Below are 19,608 nucleotides of genomic sequence, written 5' to 3'. Positions count from 1 at the left end.
ATCGATTAATTGATTTATTAATTCTTCTTGATGTGCTGTGCTTTGAGTAATTTCTATGTTCAACTTGTCAAGTTTTTTGGTGAAAAATTGTTGGGTTTTTAGTTGTTCTTGTAATTCATTGATTTCGTTTTGATGGGAGTTCCTTTTGTTGTAAAGCTTTGAAACCGAATCATTCAAATCCGAGTAACGGTCGTTTAAAAAAGAAGATGAAGAACTCGCTTCATCAAATAGTTTTCTGAATTGCTTGGCAGCGGATCTGTATTTTTCGAGGATTTCTGAGTTAGCTTTAAGGTTTTCACAAAAAACAACATATTGATTTGAGGAAACTTCGATTTCTTCAAGATATTCTTTGGTTGTCATAACGATGGATTCAATTTCCTCTAGAAGTCGACTGTGCGTTTCTTCCAGTTTTGCAAGCTTTTCAGAAATCAATTTGATGTTTGGATCTTTGGATGAGATATTTTCAGTTGAGTAATTGGTATTAATTTTTTGTTCGTTAATTTCTTTCTCAAGAGATTTGATGCTATCATTTAACTTTGAGATTTCTTGATTGGTTGAATTTGAGAATTTCGATTTTTGTTGGCAATATTGTTTATATAATTCAGAAAGTTCTTCTTGTTTTTCAGTAATATCATCTTCTATTTCATGAATTTCATGATCGTATGCAAGAACTAACGGTGTGAATACAAAACCACTATTGAACCAATCAGGTGCTGAATTTTTATCAACAACATTTTGTAAAGATGAATCAAGTTCAATTTCGGTTTCACCAACATATTGATTAAGTTCAAGTAATAATTTCCATAATTCTTCTTGTTTGGCTTTTAAGTTTTGTTTCATCTGTTGTTTTTAACATTTACCGGCTTCTTTAAAAAAGTGTCATATATACGGGTACCTCATGTGAAGCGGAAAATGGAATTACAAATGAACCTAAAAATACATATCCAATGAATTCATTTTGCGTTAACGCATTAACATCAATTCCATTTTCTAAAAGCAATTTTACTATTTCTATATTTTATCTGTTTGACAGCATATGAAGAGCTGTTTCAAAATATTTAAACATATATTAAAATATTAAGGTATTATATAATATGATTCTTGTGATTGATTTTTTAATAAATATTTAACATAAATTGTAGTTATTTTTACAATATTTTAATTGATTTCTTCTTCTTTCGATTGAATTTCTTTTAAATAATTTAAATAAATATCAAATCCATTCCTTCTTATTGAAAATGCATAATAAACAAAATTGATTATTATAACATTAAATGAATCAGGAAAATTTAAATCAAATAATTTCATTGTTTGCTGTACCGTTGATTCAAGAGTTTCTTCAATCAAACTAAATATTAATTTTTTTAGTTTAGAAAGTGGTTCTAAGAATATAGAAAGAGGCTCAGGGTATTCATTATCTGCTTTTATTGTAGTTGTTTCGTTGAGCAAAAACGTTAGTTGTTCTTGTCTAATCGTGCGATATCACTTTTTGAATAATGTTATAAAAAGTGGACTCTATCTGAAGGCTGTTTCTCAAAATCAAACATAAAACCATGAAATTCATTTTTCGAAATTGCTTATATTTTAAAATCCATTGAAATCAAGATATCTCTAAAATTAACTTTATAGAAATTAATTTTCTCATATGTGTAATTTGTTCCCTAGTATGGATTTCAACAATATGAAATTCTAGATGTAACACTTTTAATTTCACTACAATAATTTTTTATAATAAGTTTTCCATTACATTTGTTTGTAAACATTATTACTTTCCGATAAACCAAAAAAATGCCAATAAAAATATGCCAAGGAATTCAATCAAATAGACGGTTTTTCTGCAAATCACATTGAAAAAAACAATGTTGACGCTTTTGAATTCGAACAAGGGTGAATGACTTCATTACTATAAATGACCAATAAGCTTTCCTTAAATAATTCTACTGGAATACAACCATATAATAATGGAATTCACAATAGAGCTACTACAGGAATTCAGCCTTATAATAATAAAAACAACCAACAATTAACTCAACCACCATCATCACCACTTTCAAGTCCACCATCATCACCACTTTCAAGACCAACTTCATCACCACTTTCAAGGCCATCTTCGGAATCTTGTTCACCACCAAGTCCTCCTCCAAAATGTTGTGGACGTTGTCATCCTCCAGGTGCACCTCCTCCAAATTGTTGTGGACGTTGTCATCCTCCAGGTCCACCTCCTCCAAAATGTTGTGGACGTTGTCATCCTCCAGGTCCACCTCCAAATTGTTGTGGACGTTGCCATCCTCCAGGTCCACCCCCACCAGGATGGCATTGTCCACCAGGTCCTCCATATTGCCCGAATCGTTTACAAAGACCTCCAAGGAAATAGAAAACAGGTGGAAACTTCCAACTCTAACAAAAATAAAAATTAAAAACGTTGTTTTACTACTTTTCGAATTTAAGCACAAAAAGCCAAGACACAATAATTTTTCTCAAATAAATTGAGTAAATTCCAGTTTCAACAAGATGGAAATTTCAGTCATCAATAAGGAGAAATTTCACTTTTTTTTATTAACCTATAACAATCATGTCTTGATAAGATAATAATTGCTTTTAAAGATAAGTTTACCAAACAATATAATGTTTATAGAGAGGTCGTAAATCTTCATATGGAATTTTTCTCAAAAACGGCTTATGGTTTTTTATGATTTCTTGCATAATTAAAGTTAATAATGTGATGATATTATATTTCGCAAAAAGTGCATTGGTGAATTCTTCAAAAAAGTAGATTTAAGGAAAAAAAAATCCACTTTTTGTATCAACATTCGTTCTGAAAATGATATTTTCCTTTTTTATACAATATATTTATATTTTATTTTTTTTGAATATAGTTAGAAAACTAATAGTTAATTTCATATTCAAGAGTAATCAAAGATTCCTTTCGTAATTTCACCAAAAAAACAGATTTAAAATATGCATCTTGTGTTTTGATAAATTTATATGATTTATTCTAAAAGTGCCGTGTTTTTCGATTTTCGTTTAATTAATTTTTACCGCCATTTTTTTCCTAGATATGAAGATGAAAAAAAAATTTGCACCTGAATAATTTCGTGATAGTTATACTAACCAGATGCTAAATGATCTTTCTTCAAGAGGTCGTAAATCTTAACAAAAAAACAAATGAACCTAAAAATACATATAAATGAAGAATAATGAATTTATTGTTCACTTAAAATATTGAATAAAATTATTAAATTAATTTGAAATTATTTCTTGGATTGCAATTCATTTTTTTATCAATATTAGAAAAAAACAATTTTTTATCCTAACAACTAAGCATTGCCTATTCCAAACATTGATAATCTGAAATAGTTAGCCAAAAAAATATTTAGGTGAAATGTTTGCTATTGGTCGTTCAAGATTTTTATTGAATGAATAACGACCGTTTAGGAAACATTGGTCATTCATAATGTGGGAAAATCGCGTACGCTGTTTATGTGAAACATTTCCTGGTGTATTTGATGGCTTATTAGCAGGAAATGACGAAGATCAAATTTTTCAATTCATTAAAAGTAAAATATTAAATGAAAATTATTGGGAAGAAATTACAAAATATTTTTCACCAATAATATTGCACCTTGTTTCAGAAATTTGTCTTGATTGCGTATCAGATCAAAATTCTAATGATTTACCAGTTGTTATTTTATTTTCAAATTTGATTTATAATTTTCCATCAATTGAGCCATTAGTTCATTTTTTCTTTTCATATAAACCAGCACACGCTTCACCACATGTCAGAGAGTTCGAATATTTAAGATCACTTTTCCGAATTCGTTCAGCAATTGGCGATTCACTAGAGCTAAAAGCATCATTCTTTATAGGTCTTCTTGATGAACAGCTTCCAGAAGATTCTTCTTATTATTTAACCTCATTAATATCAATCGTTCAAAACTTAACAGAAAAAGAGGCAACATCATTAATATCATCCAAATGTCAAAGTGATCTTCAAGCTCAACTTTTTTTCACAGAATCCCAATTTATTTCACATAAAATTGAATTTGTAGATTTTGGCCCATTTTCATATGAAACCCAATTTGCTACATCCATTGAAGGCGTACCGTTTTTACGATCTCTTTCATCTAATCAACATTCACAAATTACTACCACATCACCACATGCCAAATATTTAGCTTTAGCAATGCTTACTAATAAACCAGTCCTTGTTACAGGTCCAGCGGGCAGTGGTAAGACCACACTAATCCAACAATTAGCATCATTAGCAGGCGTTGAAGTAACTTCACTTCATCTTGGGTCAGCAGTGGATGCGAAGTCACTTTTAGGCGGATATATATGCGGTGAAGTTCCCGGTGAATTTCGATGGATGGATGGGCCACTTACATCAGCTATTCGTACTAATGAGAAGTGGATTATTTTAGAACAAATTGAAGAAGCCTCATCCGAAGTTATGGCTATTATTTCACCTTTATTAAGTGAGAAAAAACTTTTTATTCCAGGAAGATCAGAAACTATTAAAGCAGGATATAATATGCGAATATTTGCTACAAGTTTTCAACAACTTGAATCTTCATTATGGTCAAAGATTAAAGTTGATTTTCTTGAAGATGATAAATTAATTGAAGCTATTTTAAAGAAACATCCAACTGTTCAAGTAATTTTAGATAAAATAATTTCATCATGGAAAGTTTGTGGATTAACATATCATGAATTATTTAGGAGTTGTCATCGCTTAGAACAATTTGGATTATCACCAAATAAATCGGTAACAAATGAAACATATTTAGCTATGTATAAAACAATTGTTGATACATATACATCACATTTAAGTGACATTGAAAAGCGATTAGAATATGCAATTAAAATTGCCGAAATTTGGGATTTATCACGAGTTGAAGCAGAAGCATATTTATTATATGATAAACCTAAACTTATATTAAATCCATTTCAAATTGGGTCAATTACATTACCATTTTTAAATGACCCTAAACCAGTCACTGATTTTGCTCCGACATTTACATCATTACATCATATGGAAAGTGTTGCAAGAGCTATTGATATGTCAGAACCAGTATTAATCATTGGTGAAACAGGTACAGGTAAAACTACGTTAGTCCAATTTATAGCATCTTCAATTGGAGCGGAATTAACTGTTATTAATATGCATCATCAAAGTGATACACTTGATATCCTTGGTGGATTTAAACCAGTAGATTTAATTACATTATTACAACCAATATATGATAAGTTCCAAATTCTTTTTAAGAAATCTTTTTCACAAGAAAAGAATGCACAATATTTAAATTTAATTGATCAAAAATTCGGCCAAAAATTATGGGAACAATTTCTTAAAGGTGTAGTTAAAGCATCACAAAATGGTTTACAAAAGAAAAATCTTAATGAAGATATTAAAAATGAATGGAAATCATTACAAACTTCTGCGTTAGGATTTTTAAGTCGTAATGATTTCTTAGTTCGAGATTTTGCTTTTGGTTTTGTCGAAGGACCTTTAACTACAGCTTATAAAGAAGGTAAATGGATATTATTAGATGAAGTAAATTTAGCACCACCAGAAACATTATTAGCTTTAGCACCAATTATTGATGGATATTTAACATTACCTAATGGAGAAATAATTAAGAAACATCCAAACTTCCGATTATTTTGTTGTATGAATCCTGCTACTGATGTTGGTAAAGTTAATTTACCAGAAACATTAAAACATAAATTCATTTCGATATTTACTGATGAAACAAGTAGTGAAAATGATATTAAATTAATCTTAGAACAAAGAAAAGTTAATTTACAATTCCATCAAATTATTTATGATTTTTATACTAAAGCTAGAGAAATGTCCAAAAGTGTTTTAGTAGATGGAGGAGGTCAACGAGTATTATATTCATTACGAGCTTTAACTAGAGCAATTTTATATATGAACAAAGCAGAACCTTTATTCGGCCCTTATCGTGCATGTTATGATGCTTTATCAATGTCATTTGCTTCACCATTATCACCTGAATCATCTGAACGCTTATTATCAGTATTAAATTCAATGATACAACCTATCGATAAAGAAATTAAAAAACAAGAATTCCAAGATTTAATAGAAGTTGAAGGATTTTATTTAAAGAAAGGTCCTTTACCAATTAAACAAAGAAATGATTTTATATTAACACCTACAGCTAAACATCATTTAAAACTTTTAGCACAAGCAGTTTTCTTAAGAACTTCTCCAATCTTATTACAAGGTCCTACATCAAGTGGTAAAACTTCAATCATCGAATATTTAGCAGATATTACAGGTCATGAATTTGTCCGTATTAATAATCATGAACATACAGATATGTCTGAATATATTGGAGGGTATTCTACATCAGAAACAGGAAAATTCGAATTTATTGATGGAGCTTTAGTTAGAGCTATTAGAAATGGTTCATGGGTAGTATTAGATGAACTCAATTTAGCACCTTCTGATGTTCTTGAAGCATTAAATCGACTTTTAGATCAAAATAATCAATTATATGTAGCGGAAACTCAAACACTTATAAATCCTGCACCTTCTTTTATGCTCTTTGCTACACAAAATCCTCCTGGTGCTTATGGAGGTCGAAAACAACTTTCTCGAGCTTTTAGAGGACGATTTGTAGAAATTCATATTGATGAAATTCCACCATTAGAATTAACAAATATTTTAATTGAACGATGTAATACAGCGCCACCATTTGCTAAAGCTATGGTACAAATATTATTAGATTTACGAAGAGTTCGACAATTCTCACAAATATTTGCTGGGAAACATTCATTTTTAACTGTACGTGATCTTTTAAGATGGGCTATGCGTGGACCAGATACTTGGCAATTAGTAGCTAATGAAGGATTTGCTTTATTAGGTGAAAGACTTCGAACTAAAGAAGAACGAGATATAATTCAAAACACAATTACAAAGAATTGTAAGATTGATATTAATTTTAATTTCCAAAAGCCAGATATTGATGATATAGATGTAGTATGGACTACAGGAATGATTCGATCAGTTGGATTATTAATGAAATGTGTAGAGAATAAAGAACCTGCATTATTAATCGGTGAAACAGGTACAGGTAAAACTACTTCTATACAAGTAATATCAAAATTACTTAATCGAAATTTAAGGATTTTAAATTGTCATCAACATACTGAAACTTCTGATTTCATAGGTGCTATGAGACCTTCACGAAATGAAGATGGGAAATTATTTGAATGGAAAGATGGGTCATTAGTTGAAGCAATGAAAAATGGTGATATATTTTTAATGGATGAAATTTCTTTAGCTCAAGATTCTGCTTTAGAAAGATTAAATTCTGTTTTAGAAACTGGAAGAACTTTAGCTATAGCTGAAAAACCTGAATATGAAATAGTTCATGCACATGAAAATTTCTTTTTCGTTGCTACGATGAATCCTGGTGGTGATTATGGGAAACGTGAATTATCACCTTCATTAAGAAATAGATTTACTGAAATTTGGGTACCTTCAATAGATAGTGATGAAGATTTACTTGAAATACTTTCTTCTAATTCAACACAAGAAGAAACAAAAGAAAATGTAATTTTGTTTTTAAAGTTTGTACGATTTTATACAAATTTAAATAAGTCATTAAAGAATATCTCACTTAGAGATATACTTCAATGGATTAAATTTGTCGATTTAAGAGTTAGTGAAGGATTTTCATTTAATGAATCATATATTCATGGAGCATTTATGGTATTTATTGATTGTATTTCACCTAATTTAAGAAAAGAATGTATTAATTTCATATCAGATCAATTACAAATAGAAATCACAGAATTCCCTCATAATGTATTTTATGAAAATGATGAAATGTTTATTGGTAGTTTTAAGTTACCTAAAGGTCCATTATTTGATCCTAATAAAACATCTAAGTTTATATTTAATGCACCTACTACATCACAAAATCTTTTACGTGTAGGTAGAGCAATGCAAATGAATTTACCTGTTTTAATAGAAGGTCCACCAGGTGTAGGGAAGACTTCATTAATTACTTCATTAGGTGAAATATTAGGGTTTAATGTAGTACGTATTAATTTAAGTGAACATACAGAAATGCTTGATTTAGTTGGTAGTGAATTACCTGTTGAAGATGAAGAATCAGGTAAATTTGCTTGGAGAGATGGAGCGTTTTTAACAGCATTAAAGAATGGTGATTGGGTAATTCTTGATGAATTAAATTTGGCTTCACAATCAGTTTTGGAAGGTTTAAATAGTTGTTTAGATCATAGAGCTTCTTTATTTATACCTGAATTAGGATGTGAATTTAAATGTCATCCACAATTTAGAATATTCGGATGTCAAAATCCTGCTAATGAAGGTCATGGTCGAAAATCTTTACCAAGATCATTTTTAAATCGTTTTATACGTGTTTATGTAGAAGAATTAACTTCGAATGATTTCGAATTTATTATATCAAATTGTTATGAAAATATTAATTTAGAATTACGTCAATTAATGATTAAATTTATGACAAAAATTAATGAGTTAAATCTTGATTTCGAATTTAATTTAAGAGATGTATTTAGATTTTGTGAATTAATTAATAATAATATTACTCCACAAAAAGCTTTAACTTTATTATTCATATATAGAATTAGAACTTCAATTGAACGTAATAAAGTATTAAATATTGCTTATGAAATATTTGGTAAATTTGATCCTAATTTTACACCTTTTAATATATCTCCTAATTTAATACGTATTGGTGATTTAATTATTGAAAGAAATGGTTTATATTTACCAACTAATTTAATAATTCATCCAACGATTTTACCATCGATTGAAGCAATTTTAACTTGTTCTATAATGAAATGGCCTGGTTTAATAGTTGGATCTACAGCTACATCCAAATCTTCAATCACTAGATTAGCAGCACATATTATTGGACGTAAATTAGTTGAATTCTCTATGAATTCATCAGTAGATACAACTGAATTATTAGGTGGATTTGAACAAATGGATAATCATCGATGTTTTGAACAATTACGCTCTAAAATCAAATTAAATGATTCTATTTCATTATCAATATTAGAATCGATTACTACACCAGAAGAATTATATAATTTTATTATCACAAATGCAACAATATTTGATGAACAAATTATTAAAGAAGCTAATGAATTAATTAAAAGGAAAAATGATCCAGGACGATTTGAATGGGTTGATGGACTTTTACTTCAAGCTATGAGAAATGGTTGGTGGATCATTATAGATAATGCTAATTTATGTCCACCAGCAGTATTAGATCGATTAAATCCTTTATGTGAGCCAGGAGGTTATTTAACATTAAATGAAAGAGGTATAGTTAATGATACTATTGAAACAATTTATCCTCATGAAAACTTTCGACTTTTTATGACTGTTGATCCACATTATGGAGAAATTTCTCGAGCTATGAGAAATCGATCAATCGAAATATATTTATCGAATTATCAAGAACGACAAAATGATCCATTATTAATAGAAGAATGTTGTTCTTTAGGAGATGATTATGGAGAAGAATTTTATGAATTAATTAAGAAATGTGAACATCAAGAATTAATGCAATTATCTTCATGGAATATGATATCATTTTCACAATTTAAGAAATCGACAAAAGTTATACAATTAGGTTTAGATTCAGTCAACTTTAATATTGTTACATGTGAATTAACTACAAATCAAAATAAATTAACTCGTTCTAATTCATCAATGTTAAACTTAAAACAACATAAAACAATAACTTCAAGTTATAAATTTATACCTTTAAGTAATACTATTTTATTAAATATATTATATGATGCTCAATATATAATACAAAAAGGTATTAATCCTGCTGCAATTAAATTCTTTATATCTCAAAGTAGATCAAATGATTTTGAAAGTAGAATTATATTTTCCGAAAATTGGAATGAAGTTTATAAAATAATTCATATGTTCCAAGATTCTGATATATTACAATTTAATGAAGATTTACCTATAGATCCTTTAACTTGGCCTAAACCTATTAAAACTAATTCATTTTTAACACATTATTTAATATTAACATTAAATTTAGAGCCTAAATTTATACAAGAAGTTCAAGATATTGATATAGAATTAAATATGTCAACTTTAATACCTAATTTTTATAATGAATTAATTGAACAAATTAAACTTGGAATACAAACTAATTCAATAGATTTTTATACATTAGTTATATTATATGCTATAAATTCATTTAATAATCATAATATTAATAGTTTCCCATTATTTAAATTCTTAAATTCATTATTAAAGAAATCAAATTTAACATTAGATATTACACCAATTACTTCAATAATTTGTCCTGAGAATTCAATTGAAGCTAAAAAATATCGTAAAGCTTTAGGTGAACCATTTTCTTTCAAGTCAGAATATACATTTAATTTATGGAATGAAATTAATCAATATTGGAAAGATTTATATGAACGATCTATAACATCATTTATATCACAATCTTCATCAATTATAACAATGTTAACAACAATAATTAATTCACAAGATATTATAGTTAAAGATATTGAACAAATATTTAATAAACTTAAAGAAGTACCAATTGAAGAAATAAATTCTATTTCATTTATTGATCAAATTGAAAATAATGATTTTGATATTATTGAAGAATATAAAATTATTAATTTAGCTACTCCTTATCCATCTGAAATATTACAAGAATTATCTATTAAGTCATTAATATTTAATATATTAAAATCAATACAAAATAATGAACCAATTAATTTATTACAATATTATAATGTACCATTAGATTTAATATCTTTTGTTAATTCTTATAATACTACAAATAATTTTATTGATCTTTCATTTGTTTTATTTGAATTAATTAATCAAATTAATAAAGAAGTATTAGTTGATATATCATTTTCAACTTTACAAACTATAATAAAACGTCGTGAAACTTTAATAGAATCAACACATTCAAATCGATTAAAGAATGATATGTATCATTTATTAAAATCAATACCAATACTTGATCATAATATAATATTAACAATGTTATCTAATTTTATAAATATTGAAGCAAATAAATTATCAATTACAAATGTTGATCCAACTACCTTTAATGAAACTTTATATAATTTTTCAGTAGAAAAATGGTCAAAAATTTCTTTATTAACAGAAATGGATGATTCATATTATCATATGAATATCAGTGAATTTTCAAAAGAAATTTTAACACAATTACAAAATGAAAAAGAAATTACAAATGAAATTATGTTCTCAAGAATTGGTAATAATGAAACATTATTAAATGAACAATATAATCAACAAATTAATTTGATTAATAATATATATAATAAATCAATCATTAAATCTAAGTTTAGAGGTTCTACATCATTACAACAATTTATTAAACTTAAATCAATTATTAAAAGAATTGAAATAATTAATGATAAAGATTATGCTAAAAGTTATGATGAAAGTAGTAATTCATTAATATTTGAATTCCCACTTTATAGAGATATTACTATACCATTAATTACTACATTACGTCAATTATCATTTTCGATTTTATTTAATGAACCAGAAAATTCGACAATTTTTTCATTACCTTTTACTGGTGAAATATTAATACCACAAATATTAGAAACTAATACTCCTTATTGGCCTTTAACATTTACATTAATAGGTAGAACAAATATTATTCATCCGCCATTAGAATTTGAACTTCCTAAATTAAACACTGGATTCCAAACTCAATCAGAAGAAGAAAAAGCAGCACAACAAATCGAAGAATTATTTACTAAACAAAAGAAAGATGAATTAAATGTATTAGCTTCATGTTTTATAGAATCAATACTTACACCTGATTTAATACAAACAGATAAATTATTAAAGATGTATTATAAACAAATCGAAAAACTTAAAATCGAAAAGCCTTCAATTGAAGAAGATATATCATATTTACCAATTTTATTATATATATTATCGAAACATAATAATGAAAACAAAAAAGAAAAAATTAATATATATCAAAAATCTTCAACAGAAGATATTGAAGAATTATTACGAATTATTACTAAAATATTACAAATTGTTAATAACCTTTGGCCTAAATATCCAGGACATGATTTATTACGTAGAATTACTAAATCAGCAGATATAATATTATCAAAAGAAATCGATACACCATTAAATGATTTTCTTGAAGAATTAGAAATTTTAATGAATTTAATTAGAAATTGGCAAAATAAAGAACGAGATTTCGGTGAAATATTATTCCCAATGGTTACATTAGCTAATAAATTCTTAAAATTAAGATTAAATTCATGGAAACAAATCTTTGAAACACGACGAAAAGTATTACAAGAAAATATTGGACGAAGTTTTTATTTATTATTAGCTGAATTAAGTGAATGTACTATAGAAACTATTCCACAATTCTTTGATTCTGTTCGAGATTTCTTAGAAAAGTCATCAATAGGTTTATTAGCTTCAAATATTAAATTAATTGAAGCATTTGCTTTATATTCATTAAGATTACCTGTAGGTAAAATGATATTTTCTTTATTAATGAATTTAATTGCTAAATTTAAACGATTTTTACCTGTTATAGAAAATTATATTTCAACTCAAATTAAACCACTTGAAAAGAAAATGAAAGAATTTATTGATTTACAAAATTGGGATATAAATTCCGATAAAAAACATTTCTTAAAAATTGATACTGTTAAACGACAATTAAATAAATATTGTCAAGAAAACATATCTATAATTTCATATCAATTTAAACAATTAATTGATCAATTTTCAATTACAATATCACAAGAAACAGAAATTCCTTATCGTGGAAAATCAGAACTTGATGAGAAATGTGACGAACTATTAAATAATGAAAAACCTTTAAGTGATAGAGTTTATGAAGCTAGAAGATATGCTAATAATGTATTAGAAATATCATCAGGCGAAAATCAAAAACGTAAAGATTTAGAATCTGTTTTAATATTATATGGTAATCCTTCATTATATGGTAAAGATTTTGAACGACATAATTATTTATATGGTGAATTATTAATATTATTAAATCGTATTCGAAGTTTATGGGCTACACCACATCAAGATTTAATTACTGAATCACGTGATATATTAGGATTAACAGAGAATTTAATTATTTATATAATCGAAAAACGTACTGAACTATTTATTGAACCATTTATATATAAAAATGATTATAAATTTATATATAATCAAATATTATATATATTAAACTCATTTAAGAACTTTGAAAATGATAAAAATATAACAGAAGCAATTAATAAACTTAATTCATTAAATCAACTTCAAGATTTACCTATTGCTGATATCATTCAACAACTTAAAGATTTAACATTATTATTAAAAGAGAATTATATTCATTATAGTATATTTGTCTTTATACAAAAGTCAATTGAAATATTAACAAATATTCCAGAACCAATTAAACAACAAAGCAAAACATCACAAAAGAAACTTAATGAACATTTATCATTATTAAGATTTAGTGTAGCGACGTTACATATTTTTTCGGTAGCATTAACAGAAGGTTATGGTAATAATAATGATGAAGAAAATAATGATGAACCACAACAATGTGAAGGTACTGATGGAATTGGTTTAGGCGAAGGTAAAGGTGATGAAGATATTACTAATGAAATTGAAGATGAAGATCAATTAATTGGTGATAATGTTAATACTAATAAAGATCAACAAACAGAAGAAGATGTTAATGAAGAAGGAGGATTTGAAGTAGAGCCTGAGTTTGAAGGTGGTGCGGATATAAATGCACAAGAAGAAGAAGAACAAATGGATGATGAAATGGGTGATGCTAATACTGATGAAGCTATGGAATCACGTGAAACTAAAGATGATAGTAAAGAAGCTGATAAAGAAGGAGAACTTGACACTCAAAATAAAGAAGAAAAATTAAATGGTGATGAAGAATCAAATGGTAATTCTGATATTGATGATGAAGATAATAAGAAGAAACCGAATGAAAGTGAAATGGAATTAGAAGAAGTTGAAGAAGATCAATTCGAAAGTGATGCTGCACAATGGAATGAAAATCCAGAAGAAATTAAAATGGATATTGATGATGATCGAATGATAGAAAATAATTCGGAAGGTAATGAAGAAGAAGAAATTAGTGATGAAGTTATTGAAGAATTACCACCGGATATTGAAGATGAGAAAGATGAATTCTTAGGCAAAACTGCACCAGATAAACATAACATTGAAAATGAAGAAGATGAATGTGAAGATATGGAAATGGAAGGAGAAGGTAAAGGCGAAGCTCCAGGAGAAGGTACTGAAGGAAGTGGAAGTGATGAAAATGAAAATAATGAAGAAGAAGAAGATAAAAAAGAAGAAAATGAAAATGATAAGTTGAAAGATATCGAAAAAGAATTACAAATTGTTGAACGGAAATTACTTAATAAGAATAAGAAACTTAAAGAAGGAGGCGAAGGAGGTCAAATCGATAATGATACGAATGAAGGTATTATATTACCAGCTGATGAAGCAGAAGAACATGATCCAGAGAAAGAAGTCCAAGAAAATTATGAAGAGAAAGATAATGAAAATGAAGACAAAGAATTAAATGAAGAAAACACAACAAACATTGAAGCAGATGAATATATGACAGTAGAACGTGATACAGAAGGATTTACGCATATTAAATTCGAATCATTACCTAATAATCAAATTAATAATGGTAATATTTATCATAATGAATTTAATGTTTTACCAAGAACAAATATTACTGAAGAAGGAAGAATTAGATGGCAAAACGTTGTTAATAATACACGTGAAAGTTCTGCTGATTTATGTGAACAACTTCGATTAATATTAGAAAGTACAGTATCGACAAAAATGCGCGGCGACTTCCGAACTGGTAAACGCTTAAACATGCGAAAGATTATACCATTTATTGCAAGTGGGTTCCGTAAAGATAAAATATGGATGCGAAGGATTCAACCTGATCAACGTAACTATCAAATTATGTTATGCATTGATAATAGTTTAAGTATGCAAGACGGAGTTGGAGAATTAGCATTACAATCCGTGTGTTTGATTATCCAATCATTAACATTATTAGGCATTGGAGAACTTAGTGTTATAAAGTTCGGAGATGTCATCGAAATTGTACATCAATTCGGCGAACAATGGAATGATGAAACAGGTTCACTTATGATGGACGCATTTAAATTCGACGAAGAGAAAACAAAAGTCGACGAGTTACTGAGGGCATTGATCGACTATTTGAACGACAAAAAGAAAAACAACGCAATGCAAATAGTGTTCATAATCAGTGACGGACTGTTCTCGAATAAGGAAAGTGTGAAAGATTTGGTGATACAGGCGCAGCTGCAGAACATTTTGATTGTGTTCGTGATCATCGATATACAAAATAAGGAAGAAAGAAGTTCGATACTCGACATGAGATCGCTCGCAATGGTAAATGGAAAGCCGGTCGTCACGCAGTACTTGGACGACTTCCCATTCCCATTCTACGTGCTGATAAATAACCCGAACACATTGCCAATACATTTGGCAGACGCGTTAAGGCAATGGTTCGACTTGGCCAATAATCAATAAAGTATAAAATATTTTAATATAATTTGAATTTTTGTAATTTCAAATGTTATACTGTAATTGTTTTTGAAGAATATTAAATGTGAACTGATGTTCAAAAATGGTAACACCAAATCCAACTTTTTGAATGGTATTTCTGTTAAAAACGATCAAAAGTAGTCCCCATTTTTGAACATCAGTTTATAAACAATGGCTAAAAAGTGTTTAAAGTGCTTCAGAATTCCATTCAAAAAATTGAGAAGAAGCCGATATAATTTTGATAGCGAATATTGCCACTTCACTTTATTTGATGTCTGAAGTATTCCAAAAATATTCCAATATCGAAATTGCTTCTAGAAAAAAAATTATTGATACTATTCGCTTCGGAGGTTACGCAGACCCTTCTATCAAATGGACAGCAAGCATTAAGGTGGATGGAGCTCAGTTTTCAATTTATGTATATCCAAATGAATCTATAAAATATAGTCGCCGTAAAGGGTTTTTAACAGACAATGACAAATTTTATGATTATAAAAGTGCTATCAAATCAGAATCTCTTGATCAAAAATCTATTGAAATCAGACATCTTCTTATAGAAAAAGGAATTTCTTCAGACAATTCCACAATTATAATTTGTGGAGAATTATTTGGAGGTATTTATCTTCATCCAGATGTTCCTCAAGAAATTGTCACACCAATACAAAAGAGGATTCAATATGCGCCAGGAATTCATTTTTATTGTTTTGATATCATGGTTGAAAAAGATGGACAATTTCAATACATTGATGATGATGTTGTCACAGAAGTATGTGATAAAGTTAAAATGACATCCCATTATGTTGTAAAAATTGGAACATTTGATGAATGCATGCAAGTACCAAATAATATACCAGATCCAATTGGTGTTGAATATTATGGACTCCCACCAATTCAAAACAATATAATTGAAGGAATTGTAATTAAACCTGTTCATCCAATTATGAAAAATAGTGCAAGAATAATATTAAAGAATAAAAATGAAATTTTTGCAGAAAAAATGGATCCAAGACATCTTTGTCCGAAGAAAAAAGAAGTAAAATCAGATCTATCAGAAAAAGAAGAAGAAATATTGCAACATAAAATGGAATATTTAACAGAATCAAGAATTTGCTCTGTGATTTCAAAGATTGGACAGGTTTCAAGAAGAGATTTCGTAATGGTAAGAAATGACTTTATTGAAGATGTGAATGAAGATTTCATGAAAGATTATGGCGAAGAAGTAGAAAACTTGAAAAAAGAAGAATATGATCAAGCAAAAGTTGATGAAAAATTTATGAAAGAAGTCACCAAATGGCTTGGCTTTCGATTTAAGAACTATGTAACAGTAAAAGATAACTAAATTCACTCTTTTATGCATATAACAAAAACACATTCTTTAATGTAAATTATATTGACACCGTAAGAAGAATTTCTTGGAAAAATACCATTGTGAGTGAAATACAATGTTATTATATCATATATATTCATTGAACTTGGTAAATATACTTTTTTATATAGATTGAAAATGTATTCTTATCAAAGCAGACAGTTTCTCACTGCAAATGAACAAAAAATGTACAAATAAATAAATAAAAAATAAAACGTTAAACATTTCAAAAGTATTTTTCATTATAAAAAAATTCTTTAACAAAACATTTACTTTATCATGTTATATAACTCGGTCTCAGTGACTCCTTAAACGGCGACAATGATATTGCAGCGTTTTCTGTGAAGTTCTCTTCGTGCAAGTTCCAGAAGTCGCTAAAGAACTGGTTAATACACTCGCTTACGATTGAGTCTGTTTCTGCAGCATTCGCGAGCGCCGTGAACGCGCTTGATATGTAATCGGGCACATCGTCGAATATCAACGTCGACGATATTATTGCGAACAAACCTTTTGCGCCGGCAGCTCTTTGTATTGGGTCATCATCGATTAACATTTTTTGGAACATTTCGCAATATACAGTAATTTTTATACGAATACTTCCGAAAGTTCTAAATATCAATGAAAGAAGTGTTGACGCTGCGTCTTGTACAATTGGGTTTGGATGTATTAATGAAGGATTTATATAATTCCAAACTAAATCATCGATTATATTATCATCTAATAAGAAGAATGAATGTTGAATGAAATATATTATTAAACCTAAAATTAAACTTTGAGTTTGCCAACATTTATTTGAAGGATTTAATTGTTCGATAACTCGAAGAATTATTTTACGTGAATTATCTTTAGTTATTGGTAATTCCGATATATTTGTGATCATATCAGTACAAAATAATTGCGTAAGTGCTTCAATTGCTATTTGTTCTTCATTTTCATCTTTGTTTTCTGATATTTTAATTAAGTCTTCAAGATTGTCAATACAATAAGGAATAGAACTAATTGATGAAAATGTTAATGTCTTAAATTCTTCTAATATCCAACGAGATATAAATGAATCATCTGTAGGTATTATATATTCATAAAATAATTTCGTCTTCTGTTCATAAAATTCATTGTTAATAAATAACTTAAATAAACTTTCGATAAGTTGTATCACTGCTGAACGTTGTAAGTCTAATCCTATAGATTTAGTTTCAAATAATATATTAATATATGATGGAAATATATTATTAAACTCATTAATATTTGGTGTAAAGAAATATAATATTTGTGCCATCTCTGATAATTGTCGTATTGATTTAGTTGATGAATCTGGTTTAAGGTTTTTAATGAAGTTAAATAACCAGAAAAATCGTCGTTTATCTTTAAATGTAAATGCATTTTTGATGATTAAATACCATGGAAATGAAGTATCTGATGTCGAATTACATAATTCTCGTTGTAATATATTAAATAATAATGGCTGTATCTCTAAGATTTCATTATATTTATAATATATTGATGCTGATATTATACCAATTATTACTTCGGCTAATATAAATAATTGCGCTGGTTCAGTTGTGTTCATTAATTGAATAACATTTAACATTTTGTTAGAAAATGTTGAACCAAAAAACCTGAAAATTGTACTCCAGAAATAAAATCGATCGAATTGAAATGATTCTTTATTATGTTCTTGATCATTAACACATAAATTTATAAACTTCTTTAATAAGTTTTCATTTAATTTTTCATATAAAAGTTTATTTGCTAAAATATGTTCTTGAATATTTTCATTATTAAAATATTTCTTTAAAAATTCTTCGTTTTCGGATTCTTCTTTTTTCATTATAATTGATTTATTCGATTTATATAAATGAAATGTATTATCATAAAATTGTATTGTATCATAATTATCTGAATTAACATTTGGTAAATTATATGAAAAATTATAAGTTTTAATACGTTTTAATGCAATTTTCGATAATTCAATTTCTTCTTCATCTTTAATTTCATTATTTTCAAATTGCTTAATCATATTAACATTTTCTTTTTGTTCTAATTTTTCACGTGGTATTAATTGTTCGATTAAAGTAGTTAAAACTTGTGTAACAATTTCACGTACTGATGAAATATCCGATTCTAAACAATTAATTAAAAAGTCGAATACTTTCGAATCAATTATTACTGGCTCACCTTCTACAACAGAACAAATTAAAGCTACTGCATAACTTTGAGTTTCTGTTGATTCTAAATATTGTTTCGATTTTTCGATTGCTCCATAAATTAATCTTTTTCGTTCATTACATATATCCTTATTATAAATTTTCGAATGGAAATATTCTTTAGAATCTAAAACAGTTATAATTGTTTGTCTTAATTTACGTAATGAATCACCAGGTACATCACTAGGTAAATCTCGTAATAATATTAATGCAATATCGACAATTTTTGAGATATTTTCTTCAATATTAATTATCGCACATAATATATTTAATGATGAAGCTATTGTAGATATACTATCTAAAGGTAAATCAAAACAATTCATTAAATCATTTTGGAATTTATCAAATAACTTTGTGATTTGTTCTTTATATAATTTAGATGC

At 27.5% G+C, this 19,608-nt stretch overlaps 4 protein-coding genes across 4 annotated transcripts; 3 read left to right on the top strand and 1 right to left on the bottom strand.

The window, feature by feature from the left end:
• Positions 1-1,909: 1,909 nt before the first annotated feature.
• On the top strand, positions 1,910-2,374 carry GO595_009819 (uncharacterized protein; the record flags this gene model as incomplete). Its single annotated transcript, XM_067923547.1, has 1 exon — positions 1,910-2,374. The coding sequence occupies one exon, from the start codon at positions 1,910-1,912 to the stop codon at positions 2,372-2,374; it is 465 nt and encodes a 154-aa protein (XP_067770129.1).
• A 1,080-nt stretch (positions 2,375-3,454) lies between these two features.
• GO595_009818 (P-loop containing nucleoside triphosphate hydrolase protein) lies at positions 3,455-15,640 on the top strand (the record flags this gene model as incomplete). The annotated part of the gene is made up of 2 exons (XM_067923546.1): positions 3,455-9,692; positions 13,590-15,640. 2 exons carry the CDS (start codon positions 3,455-3,457, stop codon positions 15,638-15,640), a joined length of 8,289 nt encoding a protein of 2,762 aa, XP_067770128.1.
• A 286-nt stretch (positions 15,641-15,926) lies between these two features.
• Positions 15,927-16,994, top strand: GO595_009817 (RNA ligase, Rnl2 family; the record flags this gene model as incomplete). Its single annotated transcript, XM_067923544.1, has 1 exon — positions 15,927-16,994. The coding sequence occupies one exon, from the start codon at positions 15,927-15,929 to the stop codon at positions 16,992-16,994; it is 1,068 nt and encodes a 355-aa protein (XP_067770127.1).
• A 304-nt stretch (positions 16,995-17,298) lies between these two features.
• On the bottom strand, positions 17,299-17,586 carry GO595_009816 (uncharacterized protein; the record flags this gene model as incomplete). The annotated part of the gene is made up of 1 exon (XM_067923543.1): positions 17,299-17,586. The coding sequence occupies one exon, from the start codon at positions 17,584-17,586 to the stop codon at positions 17,299-17,301; it is 288 nt and encodes a 95-aa protein (XP_067770126.1).
• Positions 17,587-19,608: the final 2,022 nt, after the last annotated feature.

Source organism: Histomonas meleagridis, assembly GCF_020186115.1.
Source record: "Histomonas meleagridis strain 2922-C6/04-10x chromosome Unknown contig_95, whole genome shotgun sequence".
NCBI classification, from domain to species: Eukaryota; Parabasalia; order Tritrichomonadida; family Dientamoebidae; genus Histomonas; species Histomonas meleagridis.
The sequence above is the reverse complement of the archived record's forward strand: the minus strand, read 5'-3'. Positions and strand labels throughout refer to the sequence as shown.